Below are 19,361 nucleotides of genomic sequence, written 5' to 3'. Positions count from 1 at the left end.
TTAAGCTGTAGCCCTGTGGCCCAGGACAAGAGACAGGGGAGGGAGAAGCTGGGCAGACCCACAGGAGCCCAGGTGGCAGCTGGGACTGGGGCCCCACCACAGAGGCACGCTCCCACACATGCGCACACATTCAGCCTGCCCCCGGCTCCCCACCCCAGCCTGCCTTCCATGGCCCCGGGCCGAGGGGGGACATCAGACACAGTCCCATTGGTTTTGAAAAATAAAAGGAATCTTATACTTCAATAGTTCATTCGCTAAAAAAAGGTTTTAAAAATTATGTACAGGGGGTGGGGGGCCTGGAGCCCTGCTGTGGGGCAGGGTGGGGTGGGGTGGGGGAAATGGAGGGAAGGGGCCCCCAACCTGCTCCCCTGGGTTCCAACCCTGGTCCTACTGCCTCTTAAATCTTCATTTGTCTGAAAGCAAAACTTCTATACACGCAAACGCACACATGCACACGCACACGCCCTGCCAGCCCTGCAAACCTCTCCTGGCCTCTGAGACCCTCTGTCTCCCCCCAACAGCCCCCCTCCCATAGGACTTGCCTCTCTAAGGCCCCAGGGGACCAACAGGGGCAACAGAGGCAGGGAGAGGAGAAAGGGCACTGGGCCCGCTGCCTTAGATTGGTTGTGCAATTTCTCTGAGCCTCAGTTTTCCCAGCTGTAGAACGGGCAATTCCCACAGCCTCGCCTACCCCAGCCCCCAGGCGCAGGGACAGACGAGGGTGACAGGAAGGCGCTTTTGGAGATGTGGAAGCACTGGGAGGTGGCAGGAGGGGTCCTGAGAACCCCTGGGGGCCCCCCTCAAGTCCCAAGGGGCTGCAGTGAGATTGGAAGCTGAGAAATGCTTCCACAGGGCTGCCTAGGGCCTGGGGAGGGGCCCTTCCTGAGCCCCCCAGGCCGGCCCCCTCCCCATGGCGGGCCTGGTGAGTAGGGAGTGATTGCAAGGGGTTAGGGGAGGAGGAGTCAGAGCTCAGGTGTGCACGAGTGTGTGTTAAAGGCGGCAGCACGAACCTGGCCACCTGCTCTGCCCTACAAGTCCTCTGTCCTCTCCTGGCCTGGCTCGTGTTGGGGGAAAGGGGTAGGAGAGGGGAGGCAGACGGGCTGGGAGCATGCAGCACCCCCCGTGGGTCCTGGGGAGGGACAGACAGTAGCTCGTGACCAAGATGGTGGGCAGGGGGGGTGTGACGGGAGGGGGAGTGTGCGGCCCCGTGGGGAGGGTCGGGGCGGGTTACTGCAGGCCCTCAGCTGAGGGGCCCGCCTCGCCCTCATGGCCGGCCGTCTCGAAGCCATGCTCCACGCCCATCATGTCCGGCTCTATCTTGCCCGTCTCGCTGATGAAGGCGGTGTAGGCGTCGCCCTCCGCCTTGAGCACCTTGAGCTTGGGCATCCAGCTCTTGCGCACGACGCGGCGGGCGTTGGTGCACATGTCGGCCGCGATGGCGTTCATCTCGCTCTCCTTGAAGTTGGGGGCGAAGTTCTGGCAGTAGTCTGTGCGGGCAGGGTGGGGCAGGCGGCTCAGGCGCAGCGTGGCCCTGATGTGTGTCAGGCTGAGCGACTCCCAGGAGGCCACCCCCCCCAGCATCTGGGACCCAGCTCCCCAAGAAGGGAGACAACTGGGGCCACATAGCCAGGACAGCAAACCACAAACCACATCTCCTGTCCCCAAATGCCTGAGTTTGGCCATGAGTAGGGATATGTGGGTCTTGATGGGGCAGCCTGCACTCTCAAAAACTTGGAATCATTTCTTAGAATTTAGTAACTTGGAGATTCCCTATGAAAATCTAGACTCGCCCCCTGACGGGTACCTGGCACCACCAGGTCTGGTGGCAGCCCCTTTTTTGGCAGGCTCTCCTGGCCACTTCATCCCTCTGGTGACCACCCTGAGTTTGAGACCCTTCTGCCTGACCTCCCATCACACCCCCGTCTCCCAAGCACAAAGAAACCTCTAACCAATCACAGCCCTCTTCCCAACAAGCCTAGACTGAGCCTCAGTATCCTTCTTAACACCAAACTCCACCCATCTATAACGGCCAACACTGGAGAAAATCCACAGTCTGCCCACCCCGCCCCCGCCCCCGCAACATGGACACTCACACTTGACGGCGTGGAGGACGCGACTGTCCAGCGGCTTGCGGCTGGGGTTGTTGCTGGAAGAGCGGATGCCAGTGCCGCAGCTATTGGCCAGTGTGTTCCTGGGGGCAGGGAGGTGGTCAGTGATGGTGGGAGCAGAGGGCAGGGGGCAACCCACTCCCCTTCCCTGGGGTGCTGGCGAGGGCCTCACCGGTCAAAGAAGGAGGCCAGGAGCCGCCGCAGCAGGACCTTGTGCCGCGTGCCTGCACTGACGTGGCAGTTCATGAGCTGGGCTCGTGTGATGTACACGTTGGTGCCTGGCGAGGGGAGGCGGAGGATGGCTCAGAGCGCTCCCAAGCCACCACAGCCCCCACGAGGCCAGGCCGTGGCCTGGGCCCAACCCCCTTCTCAGAACCCCCGAGACTCTCCCTGTTGGGCTCTGGGTCCCCACAACTTGCCCCAGGGACCTTCATCCTCTCCCTGAGGGCAGTTAGGTGAGGCTCCTAGGGACTCCCCCTGCCTTGGCAGCACTCAGGAAAGGACAGAAAAGGCGGTGTCACCATTCACTGGGCACATGCCTTGGGTGCCAGGTCCTGCTGTGAGCCTGGCACAACCACCTGTGTGTGACAGGCCCCCTGACCATGGCCAGCTACAGAGTACCGGGCAGAGGAGCCTCACACCTGGGCACTATGACCTCAGGGCCAATTTTTTTTTTTCCAGAGTCTCGCTCTGTTGCCCAGGCTAGAGTGCCACGGTGTCATCAAAGCTCACTGCAACCTTAAACTCCTGGGCTCAAGTGATCTCCCTGCCTCAGCCTCCCAAGTACCTGGGACTACAGGCGTGTGCCATGACACCCAGCTAATTTTTCTATTTGCAGTAGAGATGAGGTCTCACTGGTCTCAAACTCCTGGTCTCAAGCAATTCTCCCACCTCAGCCTCCCAAAGTGTGAGCCACCAGCCCCAGTCATCAGGGCTGAATTCCTTACAGCTATGGTAGTTAGCCCTCACCCCACCCTAGGAAGTAGCTAATCCACCTGCCTATGGCCAAACAATACTAGCCAACCCTTGAACCAGAAAGCTAGAGGCAAGTCTTTGCTGTGTCTCAACTCATCTAATGTTGCGGCCATCACAATACTGATGGGAAATCAGCTGCCACAGGACACTGGCCAGTGCTCCAGCCCCTAACCAGCCGCCCAGCCCAACCTGGAGGGCACTGAGGCCCCAGGTCGGGGAGGAGAGGGGAGAACTTGGGACGAAGCTGGCCAGCTCACCTGTCACCAGCTCCAGCTTCTCGGAGGGGTCCCCCTCATCGTAGAGCTTGGGGTGACAGCGGTTGCCGATCTGGTTGATGAGCTCAGTGGGGAGAGATGCCAGGTCCTGCCGCACCCGGATACGATTCCGGGACTCAGGGGCCACCTGCTCAGGCAGGGCCTCCACCTTCTCAGCTGCGAAGGAAGAGCAAGCAGCGTGCACGTGTTGGGAGGAGGGACGCCAGGCGGGGGGCCATGGGCGCGGGGAGCTGGGCTGTGCCTCACCTGTCTGGCCGACATTCATCATGCTGTACATGGTGTACATGTTGCAGATCTGCCGGTACTGCTCGTCTGTCCCCTCCTCGCCCCCGTCCTCCTCCTCGTCCTCCTCGTTGTGGTAGGAACCGGGGCTGTCACTGGTGTAGGCGCTCGAGGTGCCCGGGCTGGTCCGCTCCGATGTGCTGGGCCCGCTCACCACGGCCCCCGCTGCCCCACTGGCCGGCTGCCCAGCCCCGGCCCCAGCCCCAGCCCCAGCCCCGGCCCCTGCTGCTGCTGCCGCTGCCGCTGCCACCCCAGCAGGCTGGGCCGCTGCCACCACTGGGGCCTGCTGGTGCGGCCGGTTGGCAGCCAGGTCCGGCGTAGAGAACTTAGCCATCTTGCGGCTGCCATTGCCACTGCCCCCGGCCTCCTTCTGGCTGCTGTCCCACAGCCGCTTGGCCACGGGCGTGCACTGCACAGAGTCCGACTCCTGCTGCTCCGTCTTGACCCGAGACACGAGGGGCAGTGGGGTGCCGCAGGCTGGCCAGCCTGACGTCTGCGCCACAGGGCTCTGGGGCTCGGACCACGGGGCCTCCTCGGCGTGCAGGCCCTGGGAGTCGCAGCTCGGGGAGCTCACCTTGAGGAAGAACTCGGTGCCCTTCTCCATGATCTCCTGGATCTGTAGGAAGCCAGCCGTGTACATGAGCAGGAACTGGTCACCCACGTTCATGCTCAGCCGGCCCGTGTAGCAGAAGCTGAGGATCTGCTGGAAAGACTGGGGCTGCACGGCCGCCGGCAGCTCCACCACGGCGCTGCGGCTGCTGTTGAACAGGTCCCGGAAGTAGGAGCTGCTGGCGGCCAGCACCGCGCGGTGGGCCTTGAAGGCATGGCCCTTGACCACCACGGACACGTCACAGTAAAGGCCCTGTAGCCGCTGCTCGTTGAGGCACTCGAGGATACTGTTGCCAAAGTTCGGGATCTCCATCTGCAAGGTCTGTGCCATGGCGGCGGCTGCACGGGGGACAGGGAGAGACGGAGGGACGGGGTCAGGTGGCAAACGCTGGGGCTGGCCTGGCCCTGCCCTCACAGACCTCCCCTGCTGCAGAGACATTTGCCGTGGCTGTAAGAATCACATGGAGCCCCTCTAACCCCTTCCATCCCAGTAGAGACCCGTTTTTATGAGACACTGTCAAATCAGCTAAGCCAGCTATAGACCAGGGCAGCCACATGCTGTCCCTTGCACATAGGCGGGCAAAGGCACACGTACCCATGAGCAATTGCACATTAAATGAGTTTGCCTAAGAGCTCAGAGGGTGGCTAGGATGGATGCAGTAAGTGCCCACGAGCGCAAACTATCACCAGCACCGTGTGCACAGGGTACCTTTGCAGGGCGCTGGTGTGCAAATGCCAAGAAGGCAGAGTCACCTGATTATGTAACAGAGTTCACAGTGCTGAGCACGTGAGCCTCAATCACCGTTTGCCGAACGACTGAATGACCGCTCAAGAAATTACCTGAAAACATCACTAGTCACCAGGGAAATGCAAATCCAAACCACAACGAGATACCATCTCATGCCCACTAGGCTGGCTAGAATCAAAAAGTTGATGAGGACGAGAAATCGGAATCCTCATTCGCTGCTTGTAGGAGTGCAGAATGGTGCGGCCACCTTGGAAAAGTCTGACGGTTCCTCAAATGGTTAAACACAGTTACCACACGACCCAGCAATTCCACTCCTAGGATTTATGCCCAAGGGAAACGAAAACATTTGTCCACATAAAAACTTGCACGCAAATGTTCACAGCAGCACTATTCACAATAGCTCAGAGGTGGAAACCGTCCAAAAGTTCCATCCACGGATGAATGGATAAACAAAATGTGGTAAATCCATACAATGGAATATTATTCAGCCATAAAAGGAAGGAAATTCTGACACATGCTACAACATGGATGTCCCTGGAAAACACTACACGACGTGAAAGCAGCCAGACAAAAGGACCATGTAGTGTATGGCCCCATTTATGTGAAATGTCCAGAACAGGCAAATCCATACAGACAGGAAGCAGATGAATGGTTGTCAGGGGCTGGGGGGAGGGGGAAATGGGGGCAGGGGTCAGGGAAAGCAAAGTTATGTGGGGTTTATTCTTACAATAATGCAAAATCTTCTAAAACTGACCATCACGATGGGTGCACAACTCTGTGGATATACTACCACCCACTGGAAATGGGTGAAGTGGGTGCTGTGTGCATCTCAATAAAGCCATGAAAGAAAGGGAGGGAGGGAGGGAAGGAGACTGGTTTCCTCTGGGCAGAATCAGGGATGAGACTTACAAAGTACAGTTAGCACACTTTTTAGGTCTTTTCAATTTTGAACCTGGTGAACAAATTGTCTACGTGCAAAAATAAGTATAATTTAAAAAGAAAATGTGGGAGGCTGGGTGCAGTGGCCTGTAATCCCAGCACTTTGGGAGGCCAAGGTGGGAGGATCGCTTGAGGCCAGGAGCTCAAGACCAGCCTGGGCATTATAAGACCCCATCCCTACAAAAATTAAAAAAACAGCCGGGCATGGTGGCAGCATGCACTTGTAGTCCCGGCTATTCAGGAGGCTGCAGCAGGAGGATTGCTTGAGCCCAGGAGTTTGAGGTTGCAGTGAGTTATGATGAAGCCACTAGCCCGGGCAAAAAAGTGAGACCCTGTCTCAAAAAAGAATAAAAAAAATGAAACCATACCATATATACTTAATTTGTGCAAATTAACCCAAACATGCTTCGGGGGAAGGGGAGGAAGAATTAAGCTGTTCAGGGAGCCACCCCTGCCCTGACTGGTGAGGGGACCAGCTGGGGGAGAGAGGCCGGGCAACTGTGTGTGTGAACTTACACATAAGAGCCCGGGCTGCCTCCTCCGGCAGGAAGAACTGGCCAGGCAGGCAGATGGGAAGGCTGTGTCCACACTCTGGGACAGTGAAGGGCTCTGAGGGAAGGTGTGGCCTTATACATTCTGCCACTGGTACAAGTGAGTCCTCCTGCAATGCTATAGATTCTTTGGCGGGCAGTGGGCAGGGGAGAAGGCTTCCCTAAGTGAGAAAGCTCTGAGCAGAGACTCCAGCTGGAGAAAGATGTTAACAAGTATGTGCAAAGGCCCTGGGGCAAGAATGAACCTCGACTTTTTTTCCTTCCCTCCCAGTTAGTTTTCACACATCTTTTCCGTTTTCTCATTCATTAGCAATCGCATTCAGAGCTGCTGCTGTGGTCTGGGCACTGGGAAAAGATAACAGTGAAGACTTGGCCCCTACCTGGTAATGGGCTGCTTGGGGGAACAGAAGTGGCATGTGCCCAAGGGCTCAGAGGTACCTCTGGGGCCAGGTTGAGTCCTGGCTCCAGCACTGACCTGATCCTAGGACCAAAAGCTCCAAGTCTCTGCTTTCTCCATGTTGACATCAAGGACTGACCCTGCAAACTCAACCCATACTTACAGAGCTGCCACTACTGTACGTGCTAGGCACTCTGGCAGACCAGGAGCGAGCTGCGGGCCCTGCCCCTCCCAGCACCCAGGCTAAGGGAGGAGCCAACACGCCACCCCCACGAGCTCCTGGAATCCTCTTAGCAGGACTTTGGGGCTGGTTTCACACTCCCAATTCCCAGCTGGGAATACTGAAGCCACGTGGAAGTTAAGGACTGTCCTGAGGTCATATGTAAATGGTGGGGGCAAGATTTAAACCAGAGTCTGTCTGGGCACCGCAGCCCATGATTTTCCTCAGCTGTATCCTCCCTCCTCTTCCTCCTACTCAAAATCATTGTCTCAGACACACACACACACACACACACACACACACACACACACGAATGACTAAGGCTAATCAGAGAGAGGCGGCAGAATCTGGAATCCTCAGGCACACGGCAGCACAAATCTCCTCCCAGGAGCGCAGCCCCAGAGCTGTATAGGCCAGGAGTTGGCCCTCTAGGAGAGGCAGGAGAAACAGAGGCATCACATAGTGGCCAAAGGACAGAGCCCAGAAAACCCACTTCAGGGCGCTGGCACCTCCCTGGGCTGCCAAATTGAAGCCGCCCCCCACCCCCCATACTGGGGCCCAAATGGGAAGGACCAAGACAGTCAAGGGAAGAGGATGCCACCCAGTTTCTGGAGGGGTGCTCCAGGCTCACCCCCCAGGGTAGGACCAAGATAAGATAGGTGTGTAGTGTAGCCAAAGCCCCTCACCTCTCTGTGCCTCAGTTTGCTCATCTGTAAAATGGGGACTGATCCATCCAACCCACCCTGATGGACTACATCCTCCTCCGTGCCAAGGTGCTGGGGACACAGCCCTGAACAGGATTGGCTATGCCTAGCCAGGGTTGTCTAGTGGGGAAACACAGGGAATGATTTAGATACAGTTGGGCTAGTGTGTCACAGAGTGGCTGATCTTGGTGGCAGGGACCACTAAAGGATGAATAGGAGCTGGGGAGATGACAGAACACCTCTGGGCAGGAAAGTGTCATCTGGGGACCCAAAGGAGGCCAGTGTGGGGGTGTGTGGCTACTGGGGAGGGTGTGTGACAGGCAGAGCCCTGGCCTGGGGAGCAGGGACATCTCTTTGGGAAGGAGCAGCAAGAAGTTTGGAGTTAGCTGGGGTCAGGGCAGCATTTTACAAGCTGTATGTAGAGTTATCCATCCGAAGGGACTGCCAACTCCATGAGGGTAGCCATCCTGGCCGGTTTTGCTCAAGATTAATTCCTTAGAAGTAGATGCTCAGCAAATATTTGTAAATATTAGTGTTAAAGAACAATGCAGAGAGAGAGACAGAGAGACAGACAGACAGGAAGCACAAGGTAGGGGTAACCGACTTGAGTTTGGGACATGGCAGCTGTCAGGGGGTGGGGGTGAGGGCAGAGGTTGTGTGTGGGGACGCAGACACTTCCAGGGCTACAGAGGGCATTCCCAGGGATCCCACTAACTTCGCTTGCTGTGCCGGGTACTGCCGCAGACATTCTCTGCAGGTTACCTAAGCCCTTGAGGCAGCCTTCAAATTGGATGCTAGGACTGTCCCGCCATGGGAAGGGGACCACAGTGCCACCTTGTCCAGTCCCAGGAGGCCAGACACCTCCCTCGGGGAGGTGCAAGGCACACAGGCAGCACTCAGCAATGGAGACTGTGAGGTTCTGGAGACAACAGGAGGCGACAGAGACACGTGTGTGGAGCCCAGGCCCCCTCCTGAAGTCAAGAATCAACCTGATGCTCAGGCTGGGGTCCCCTACGCACCTCAGCTTCAGAGCCCGGCACCCAGGGCTTTGGAGCTTTTGATTAGCCATCAGTAGGTGGTAGGAACAATTGGTACAAATGCCTCAGCCAGTCTGTGCACAGGACCCCCACCCCTCCACATTGCTGGGGACCCAGGAGCAAGGTAGTGGGTTTGTGAGCTGCAGAGACCTGAATGCTGTTTCGCGTTGTTCCTGCACGGCCTCACTGGCCCTGCAAGGATTTAAGGTGTGAGGCGGAGTGCGGCTGTGGACAGACCTGGGACTGCAGCCAGGGGCCGGGCAGACCACCCCAGAGTACCCTTCCATCCCTCGGGACTGCCCCAATCCTGTCCAGACTCAGGAGAACAACTGCCTCGGGCCCTGCGAAGAGCCTCTCACCCGTGCCAGCCCCAGCAGGGACCAGCTATGACTGGGCTCCCAGGAGAAACAGGTCTCAAGCAGCAGGCACCTGGCTGGGTCACCTGCTGGCTGGGGCAGGGGTGGGATGGAGTTCAGTGTCAAGGCCTCTAAACCACCTAACGATTCCATCCCCAACAAGCTGAGCTCCTGGAGCAGGCGACTGCTCCCCACCCTACCTGGTGAAATGTACCCCTCAGTCTGGCACCCCCTCCGCCAAGACCAGGCCTTTGCCCAAGCTGTCACCCTGCCCGGAGTGGCCTCCTCCGCCACCCTCAGTGACCCCCTGCTCTGAGAATTCTCCAAGTTGGAGAAGACACCCCTCTCCTGCACCCCGCCCTGGCCACAGTGCCCTATGCTTACCTCTGAGAACGCTAAATCCCACTTGACTATTCCCAAGGCCAGAAAACCACATCAGAACCATCTCTCCTCAAAACTCAGCATTTCAGTCCCCCCTTGTGGGGGAGGGGCAGGGGGCCATAAGGCAGCCCCCAGCCCCACAGGGTGGAGGGGACCCTCCCAGCATCGCTAGTCCCGGCCCCTGGCACAAGCAGGTCTCGCAGTGAGATTCAAGGGCACGGGCCGCGGTTTCCATGCCTTCCCAACAGTCACTCAACAAATATTTGCCAAGTCCCTGCCAGCGGCAGGCCGAGACTGAGATGAGACGGCCCTGCCTGTGGAATGCACGGTCTGGAGGCAGGGGACACAGCCTGTCCATCCAGTGTGCTGCACACGGGGGCGTCTGGCCTTGCCTGGAGCGGGGCCACACCGGAGCTGGGATCTGGGAGGGGCGGTGGTGGGAACTGTCTCACCGCTGGAGGATCCTGCCCGGTCTCAGCTCTGCTACAGACTGAATCACGTCCCTTCCCTGAATCCATAGGTTGAAGCCCTAACTGCCAACGCGCCTGTATTTGAAGATAGCATCTTTGGGAGGTCAAGTTAATCGAGGTCATAAGGGTAGAATCGAGAAGGCAGCCACCTGCGAGCCAGGGAGAGGGCCCTCACCAGAACTTGACCCTGGCTGGCACCCTGATCTTGGGCTGCCAACCCCCAGAACTGTGGGAAAATAAATATCTGTCGTTTAAGCCACCCAATCTGAGGTATTTTGTTGTGGCAGCCAGAGCTACTACAGGATTAAAACACCATCCAGTCACTGACGCCTCGTCCACTGGGGCTTCTGAATGGGACCTCCCCGTGGACGCGACTCGCACAAGCAACACGCAGACACCTCCTTCAACACATCCACGGACTGGCTCCAGCCCTCCTCTCTCAGACCCTGGGACTCCCCCTTGACTTCTTCAGAACCACTCTGCACCACCTTGACCCTAACCGACACCGCTACAAGGCTTTCTTGGGGCCCCTTGGCCGTCTGGCCCTGACTGCTCCTGGACCTCCAAGGGTGGAAATGCTGTCCCCACTTCCTACGATCTAGCAAACGGGGTGGTTTTTTCCCCCTTTGGCTATGTGTCAGCTTCCCTGGGGCAGGGAGTTTGCTTGTGTAGTTCCCTGCTGTGTCCCCCGCCCCTAGGACAGGCCAGGAGCAGCAGTGCTCAATAGCTGTTTGTGGAATGAATAAAGAACGATTTTCATTCCTTCCAATCTTACTCCCTTTTGCGTATGGGGGGACGGGGGCAGGGTGTGTACACGTGTGGGGAGGCCTGTGGTCAGGGGCCCACTGGGGCTCAGTGTCACTGAATTTCAAATTCCCAACTCACACTGCTGCTGTATCATGCTGTGTGTGGGAAGGGGGCTGGCAGGATGATTCCTGGGAGTAGAAGCTGCCAGCTCTTTCTTTGGTGAGAGAACTCTGGGCGGAATTCCCCAGCCGGCAGAGGCTGAGGCAATAGATTTGTGCCCCACGAGCGATTATCAAAGGCACGTATGTTTCCGACTGACTTTCCAGGGAAGCTGTGAGACAGCCATTGACACGTGCTACGGTTTGAATGTTTGTATCTCCCCAAAATTCTTAATGTCGAAACCTATGAGTAGTTTTTTTTTTTTTTTTTTTTTTTGAGACAGAGTCTCACTGTGTTGCCCGGGCTAGAGTGCCGTGGCATCATCTTAGCTCACAGCAACCTCAAACTCCTGAGCTCAAGCGATCCTTCTGCCTCAGCCTCCCAAGTAGCTGGGACTACAGGCATGCGCCACCATGCCCGGCTAGTTTTTTCTATATTTTTAGTTGTCCAATTAATTTCTTTCTATTTTTAGTAGAGACGGGGTCTCGCTCTTGCTCAGGCTGGTTTCGAACTCCTGAGCTCAAACAATCCGCCCGCCTCGGCCTCCCAGAGAGCTAGGATTACAGGTGTGAGCCACCGCGCCCGGCCCTATCAGTAGTATTAAGAGGTGGGGTCTTTGGGAGATCACGAAGGTCCTGCCTGCATGAGCGGGATCAGCGCCCGACGGAGCTTGTTTGTCCCTCTGCCATCTATGAGGAACAGCCCCTCACCGGACACGGAATCTGCTGGCGCCTTGATCTGGGACTTCCCAGTCTCCAGATCTGTGAGCAATACGTTTCTGTTGTTTATAAATTACCCACTCCAGAGCACTTTGTTAGAACAGCGCAAATGGATGAAGACATGTAAACACCAGTTAAGGGAAACCATCAACTCCAAGTGGACCAGGGAGCACAGGCCCGGGGAAGCCCTACAGTCCCTCACCCAGCACAGCAGGAGGCAGCCACATCCGGCTACCTGGGTGACCCACATGACCCAGAACCATTCAGACCCTCTTAGGGGCTGAATGTGAAGGTAACGTAGGCAAACATTTTGCTAGCCAGGAACAAAGTGATATCTGACTGTGCAGGTTCTTCTGGTGGCATCTGTAGATATTTTTTTTTTTTCTTTTTTGGAGACAGGGTCTCACTGTGTTGCCCAGGCTAGAGTGCAGCGCCATCAGCACAGCTCACTGCAACTTCAAACTCGTGGGCTCGAGCGATCTTCCTGCCTCAATCTCCTGAGTAGCTGGGACTACACGTACGCGCCACCACATCTGGCTAACTTTTCTATTTTTTTTGGTAGAGACAGGATCTCACTATGCTGCCCAGGCTGGTCTCTAACTCCTGGCCTCAAGCGATCCTCTTGCCTCAGCCTCCCAAAGTGCTGGGAGTACAGGTGTGCGCCACTGCCTGTATATATTTTAATTACATGCACATTTAATTCTTTTTTCCCCCCCCGAAGGGCTGACATTAAGTCCATGGTGGGTCATAGGATTAGTGACAGCTGCCTCTACTGTGCGCCAGTGCCCAGCAAAGGCGCAGACAAGCTTCACTTCATTCCTCCTCTTGACAGTTTCTGAGGAAGACATGAATCTTCCCACCATTTTGTGGATGGGACTGAGGCCCACAGAGGAGCAGCCAGAGGCAGCACCATGCGGCTGGTGAAGGGCAGGCCCTGGTTTGTACAGGCGAGGGTGTGAGGCAGCTGCGACTAGACCCATTTCACAGGTGGCAAAACTGCTGCTCAGAAAAGCAAGTCAGAGGCAGGATGGGAACCCAGGGCAGGCCAAGCCCAGAGCCGGGCAGGTCCTCTCCAGAAACAGGGTCTACTGCCTGCCTGGGGACCCCACCCCACCTTAGGGTCTCAGGTACTGTCTAAGGATCAGACTGGGTGCTGCTCTTTCTGCCCGCTCCTCCCCCAGGAAGACTTTCTTTCTCCCAGCCTCCCGCAGCTATTCTCCAGCCCTTCCTCCCCCACCGCCACCTCCAGGAATGAGCAGTCTCCGCCTGCTGCCTCTCCCTCTTTCCTCCTCCCACTCCCTCCTCGCACCCTCGGCAATCTGGCCTCCGCAGGCTGCAGCTCCAGCTCCTTGGAGAGCCCGGCAGCAGCTCTGCTCTGTCCTCATCAAGCTCATCGAGCTCCAAGCCCCAACCATAAGCCCACCTTTCCTTATAGTCCACTCTCCCCGTGTGCCTTCATACCCCACAGACACAGGAGCGCAGCTGAGGGTGGAGGGAACGGCAAGTGCAAAGGCCCTGAGGTACCACGAACACAAAGGAGGCTGGTGGGGCTGGAGGCAGGGTGGTTATACTGAGAATGGGGCCTGCTGAGCTGTGTGCTAGGAGACTACCCAGGGTGGGCCAGGACATAAAATCTTGCCCTTTTGGTGGGTAGGTGGGTGGGGAGGGAACGAGGCCTTGCTATGTTGTCTAGCCTGGAGTGCAGTGGCTATTCACAAGCACAATCATAGCTCACTGCAGCCTCAAACTCCCAGGCTCAAGTGATCCTCCTGCCTCGGTCTCCTGAGTAGTTGGGACTACAGGCACACGCCACCACACTTGGCTAAGCTTTTGAATCTTATTGTGCTAGTCTCAAATCTCTTACGAAGCTTCTCACTCACAATTATGCTCCCGGCAAACGTCTAGCTATAATGGTACTCACCCCCGACATCAGTCTTCCCATCTGTAAAGTGGACTAACAGCAGCGGCAACCTCACGAGGCTGTTTCGACGATTAAACAATCAAATAACACGGGCAGGTGGTGCCCCATAATGCCAGCTGTTATGATTAGTGGTGTCCCCTCGGTCCATCTCCTTGGCCCCTCCCTGAGAATTGGAGATATCTTTTGCCTCACTATCTCCCAGAACCTTGCACATTTCAAGAACCTTAACAAGCAGTACTCGCTGGAAGTGCCACCAGAGTCCCCCAGCACTGTACAGTCAATCACCCCAGAAACGAGCTCTCCCATGATCCTTATGATACCAGACAGTGGGCACTGCTGCCACGTGCACGGAATCATTGTTTGCAGTGGGGGCTGCCCTACACGCTGTCCCATGTTGAACCACATTCCTGGCCTGTAGACCCCTTTGACACCGGTAGCACCCCCGCCCCCCGCAATGACAACCAGAAATGTCTCCAGACATTTCCCAAGCGTCTGCAGAGGAGGCAGGATCACTCCTGGTTGAGAACCACTATGGTACAGGAATGCCTGCCTGTCCCCATTCATCAGAGGAGGAAACTGAGGTGCAGAGGTCAAGACCTTTGCCTAGTCCCATGGCTGGGCAGGGTGGCGCTAACCATACAATTTCACTCTCTCTATCATAATGTGTTTGCCCGCCTTTACCTAACCCTCTCCCTCTGCTCGATTCAGAAAACACGACTGTGACACAGTCTAAGTCCTCACAGTCTTTAAGGACTAGACAGTGACCAAGACCACACAACGAGCATAACCTCTGCAGCACCTGGTCCTCACCCCCACCTGATGTGCGGGCCACCTCCCCGGCTCTGCAGCCACTCCAGGGGAAGGCATTCTGGGCTGAGGGGACACAGGAGCAAACCTGGGGAAGCAAGGACATGCAGGCGGCTGGGGGCCAGCACAGGCCACCCGCAAAGGCTGCTGTTGCAGCCTTCTGAAGAGGAGAGAGGGGTGACTGGCAGATGGCTCCAGAGCTGGGTGTGAAGGAAGGCCTCGCGTGCCTCAGTTTCCCCGTGTACCAAATGGTGATGACAACACGCAGGACTTGCTAGTCATGGGCTTAAATGAGTTAAAATGTGTCAAAGTGCTCAGAGCAACCCAAGAAGAAGAAGAGGTGACGAGGGATACAGAGGACCCAAGAGAGGGACCGGAGTGGCATGAACACCGCCTCTGTGTTTCCAAGCCTGGGTGCCCCACCCTGGCTTGGCAGGCTCTCCCTCCCCCTCTCAGGCTCTGGCAAGGATGCAGATAACTCCGGGTTCAGGCCTCTCTGGGGCAATCCCCAACTCTCTCGAAAGCTCCTGCATCCAGGCTGACCCCTCTGACAGATCCTAAGATTTGCCCAAAGCCCAGCTCAAGAACCTGCTGGGGCTCCCTGCTGCCCGATTTCAAAATGCCCTGGATGCGGGCCAAAGGCTCTAAACTTTCATGCAGGATAAGGAGATGCAGGAGACACTGAGACAGGACTTCCCTTCCCTGCGAATGGCACAAACTAAGGATCTCCATCTCCACCCTGCGGTCATCCCTCACCCCTTCCCTCTAGAAAACAAAATGTTTAGAGCAATTTAGCGGGAGATTGGCAATTATACTCAACAAAAGGTGTGAAAGTGCTGGCCCCAGGGCCTAGAACACCGGCTCCTCCCAGCCGCAGAGCCACCCCCACCCCCCAGCTAATTTCTTTCTTTCTTTCTTTCTTTTTTTTGAGACAGAGTCTCACTCTCTTGCCTGGGCTAGAGTGCCGTGGCATCAGCCTAGCTCACAGCAACCTCCAACTCCTGGGCTGAAGCGATCCTCCTGCCTCAGCCTCCCGGGTAGCTGGAACTACAGGCACGTGCCACCATGCCTGGCTAATTTTTTCTATTTTTAGTTGTTTGGCTAATTTCTTTCTATTTATAGTAGAGACGGGGTCTCGTTCTTGCTCAGGCTGGTCTGTCTTTCTTTTTTGAGACAGAGTCTGGCTCTGTCACCCGGCAGAGTGCAGTGGCGCCATCGCAGTTCACTGCAACCTCCAGCTCCTGGACTGAAGCAATCTCCTCTAGCCTCAGCCTCCCAAGTAACTGGGACTAGAGGTGCCAGCCACCAGGTCTGGCTAATTTTTTTCTATTTTTGGTAAAGGTGGGGTCTCACTCTTGCTCAGGCTGGTCTCCAACTCCTGACCTCAAGTGATCCTCCCATCATGGCCTCCTGGAGCGCTAAGATTACAGGTGTGAGCTACTAGGATGGTCATTCATTTCCTATTATTCAGATCTTAGCTCTCCTTGGAAGCCTTCCCTGACCACCCAGTGGAAATCTCTCCATTCCCTACTAGTGCACTCCAACTTCACCAAGTTACATCATCTCTGTAAACATACGGGCAATCTGAAGTTATCTGGACCGTTTGCTTGTCTGAGGTTGGTCACCTTCACTAGTATGAAAGATGCTAGAGAGCTAGCTGCTCCGGATCTGTTACTCAGGGCTGCTTCCAAGCCCCCAGCAGGGAGCCGGCCTCCAGCCCTGAAACAAAACTGTCTTAATGGGCCATCTACATGTTGCACTTGCCGCACAGTGTGGGTGCTAAGTTCTCACTGAAAAGCAGTTATTACCGGTGTCTCCGCCTCTAGCTCCAGGCCAGATCCCCTTCCCTGCCATTCGCATATCTGGGCCAACTCCCATCAGTCTCTGCCCCCCCCACCCCCACCCCCATCTGTGTGCACCAGCCCCAGCAGCCAGCTCCAGACCAACCAGGCAGGGAGGACGGTCTCTTTCCATGGGGCTGTGGGCCCAGTTCCTACTCCTCCCAGAACCAGGAGACCACCCAGAGAGGGGAGAAGGACAGGACCCAGGTTGGGTGGGGATGGGGGGTTATCCTGGGAACTACAGGGACATGAGGAAAGGGGGGGATTAGGGTGACAACCCATCATTAAACTCATAAGAACTGGCTGACACCACTTGACCCAGCAGTTTGCCGCTCCCGCCTCAGGTGCTGCGGATCCCAAACCAAAGTCCCACGGACACCCTGGTAACAGCCTTGCAATTAGCCCGGAAAGAAGGAGCAAAAGCCGGGCAGTCTGACTGGGGCCAAACAACCCAGGCAGGCGAAGCAAAATCCAGCTCCAATGCCAGACCCATCCTCATGGTCACTTCCCACGGCCAGCCCACAGCTCCGTTAACCCTGGCCTCCTGGCTCCCAGAAGAGGAATGAGGGAGAAGAGGTGACCAGGCCTCTGAGAAAGAAGCTTCCACTGTTCCAGTCCCCTGGGACACCAAGGAAACTCAGTCTGTCCCAAATGGGGACTGACCCATCCCTTGGGATGGGCAGGAGAAAAGGCCTGGGCTGAGGAGAGTCCTTGCCAGGGAATCTGGAAAGATGAGGAGCTCCTCCAGCTGTGCCCGCGGAAGGCCAGCCAGGTGACTATGGGTTTGAGCCGAGGGTCAGTCAATCCCAGTTCAGCCACTGTCTAGTCACATGACCTGGGACAAACCATGCCATCCCCTGAGCCTCAGCTTCCTTGTCTGGACCACAGAGGCCTAAGCTGACCCGGTGGTGGTGAGCCATCAATGAGCTCATCCGACCAGCAAGCTCAGCACAGGTCCTGGCCCGGGACAAGCACCCCAGAGGTAGAGTCCTGTGGCGGGTAAGCCCAAGGGCTCGGCCCTGCAACCTGCCTTCACCCGATTAGGAGCCTCCAAACCACGAGTAACACAGCTTCATACGCTCAGCTCCCTAATTCTTCACCTCCAGGGAGGGGGCCCACGAAACTCAGGCTCAGGGAACTCGTATGCCTGGGAGACCATGGCATACGATAGTAGCTATGAGGTCCCGTTCCCTAGGCTTGAGCCTCCAGGCTCTGGTCACACAAGGTACAGACAGAATCCAGGACCCTAAGACACTCAGGTAGTGTCTGTTGGGCTGCCTCTTGCAGATATATAGGGAGGCAGTGGGCGAGGGCCATCCCGGTGGTAAACAAGACGCCTGAGCTAGGTGTTCCAGATTGTCTCCAGCTGCCCACACAAACACCCACTGGCCAGCGCCTTTGAACAACTGGCAGAGGCTTGGCCAAGGGGTAGGTTGAGGCTTCAGGCATAACGTGTGTAGGGGAGAGGACAACCCCTGAGTTTGACCCCGAGCTAACACTTGGAAGTGGGGGGGCACATCTTGGCATACACTTTCTGGCCACACTAGTTTTTCCTGACCTGCCCCCATGTCCCCACTAGCCTAGCCCAAAGGATCTGCCTGCCCCCACTCCCAAAACTCCTACAGCAGTCCCTCGCCTTACCTGATCGCCCCCAGATTTGGCCTTCCCCCATCTCTCTGTGCTCTGACCTCATGTGACCCCGGCAAACATCTCCGGGATCTCCTATTCGCCCCCACCCGAACTAACTCCGCCCACACCCACCATGCCCCACTTCCTGGGCTTCTCCTCAGCCGCCCCCAGGCCTGTAACTTGACCCACCCACCTCCTCCGGCGCCCAGACAGTACCTGCAGGCCCGGCCCCTCCCCGCCCCCCTCCGGGCCGTTTTCCTCCGGCCGCTCAGCTCTCCTCTCCTCCCCCACTCGGCCGGCCCGGAGCCCGACTCCTCCTCCCCCTCCCCCTCCGGCATCCCCGGGAAGCCTCCACACTTTTTCTTCTCCAGTCCACCAACGTCCTGGGACCCCAGGCACCTGCCCTGGCCCGACCTGGCCCCCTCCCTCGCTGAGAGTGGCGGTGGGAGTCCGGGCCCAATCCCGCCACCCCAAAACCCCGAGGCCCGGCCCGGGACTGGACGCTCAAGGCCGCCCGCGGTGGCCGGGCCTCCACACATTCGCGGGCCCTAGCACAGCGCAGGCTGCGGGCCCAGCTCCTCCTCTGTCCGAGAAAACCCCCAGGCCCTCCCCCCGCAGCCCTCGGGCCGCCCCGGCGGAAGGAGGCCGGAACTGGGCCTGGGGCGGGCAGCCTCACCTGCGCCGTGGCCGCGCTCTGGGGGCTCCCGGCGGGCTCCGCAGCGGCGGCTCGGGCCGGGCCTGGGCCCGGGGCGCGCCCCCCTGCGCCGGGGCCTCGGCCTCCGCCTCCGCGGCCTCCGCCTCAGCAGCAGCGGCAGCCGCGGCGGCCATTCATTGTGGGCCAGGCCGCCCCAGCCGAGCGCCGAGCGAGCGCAAGCCGCGCCGCCGCCGCAGCCAGGCCAGGGAGGAGCGGCCGCGGCCCCGCCCGCGCACCGCCCCCAGGCCCCGCCCCCTAGGCGAGGCCAGCCGAGCTTCGAGCGCGCCCCTTCTTCCCGGCTCCGTCTCCTCTCTACGCCCCTGAGGATCCTCTCCAGTACGGTGGATATGCTGGCTAGTTCGAATCCCGACCCCGCCACCTTCTAGTCCCGGGACCTTGGGCAAGTCGCTCTACCTTTCCGAACTTCAGTTTCCTGTAAAACAAAAACAATAACGACTGCTATTTACCGTGCCAGGCACTGTTTTAGTCTCTTTATGGGAATTAGCTCCTTTAAACTTTACAGTAACATTTTTAGGTAGGAACTGTTTTACACACACACACTTTATAAAAAATAAAAGGAGGCACAGAGAGATGAAGAAACCTGATCAAGATCACGCAGCAAGGAAGTGATGGTGGGTGCCAAGATTTAAGCCCAGGCTCTAGAAGCGACAATAAAAGCTAAGACTTCTATGATGCTTATCGGATGCCAGGTTCCTTTAACATTTTACTTGCACTAACTTGTTTAATTCTCACCATGACCCAGTAACTAACGTTAAAAAAAGTTCTGCCCAT

General features: G+C 57.3%; 1 protein-coding gene across 1 annotated transcript; it reads right to left on the bottom strand.

The window, feature by feature from the left end:
* Positions 1 to 314: 314 nt before the first annotated feature.
* NACC1 (nucleus accumbens associated 1, BEN and BTB (POZ) domain containing) lies at positions 315 to 18,594 on the bottom strand. The gene is made up of 7 exons (XM_012641256.1): positions 18,552 to 18,594; positions 3,882 to 4,588; positions 3,605 to 3,827; positions 3,341 to 3,514; positions 2,281 to 2,386; positions 2,094 to 2,191; positions 315 to 1,487 (listed from the first exon to the last, which is right to left on the bottom strand). The coding sequence occupies exons 2-7, from the start codon at positions 4,578 to 4,580 to the stop codon at positions 1,228 to 1,230; spliced, it is 1,560 nt and encodes a 519-aa protein (XP_012496710.1). The 5' UTR covers positions 4,581 to 4,588; positions 18,552 to 18,594; the 3' UTR covers positions 315 to 1,227.
* Positions 18,595 to 19,361: the final 767 nt, after the last annotated feature.

The sequence above is a fragment of the Propithecus coquereli genome, unplaced genomic scaffold (genome assembly GCF_000956105.1).
Source record: "Propithecus coquereli isolate 6110/MARCELLA unplaced genomic scaffold, Pcoq_1.0 Scaffold164, whole genome shotgun sequence".
NCBI lineage: Eukaryota > Metazoa > Chordata > Mammalia > Primates > Indriidae > Propithecus > Propithecus coquereli.
The sequence above is the reverse complement of the archived record's forward strand: the minus strand, read 5'-3'. Positions and strand labels throughout refer to the sequence as shown.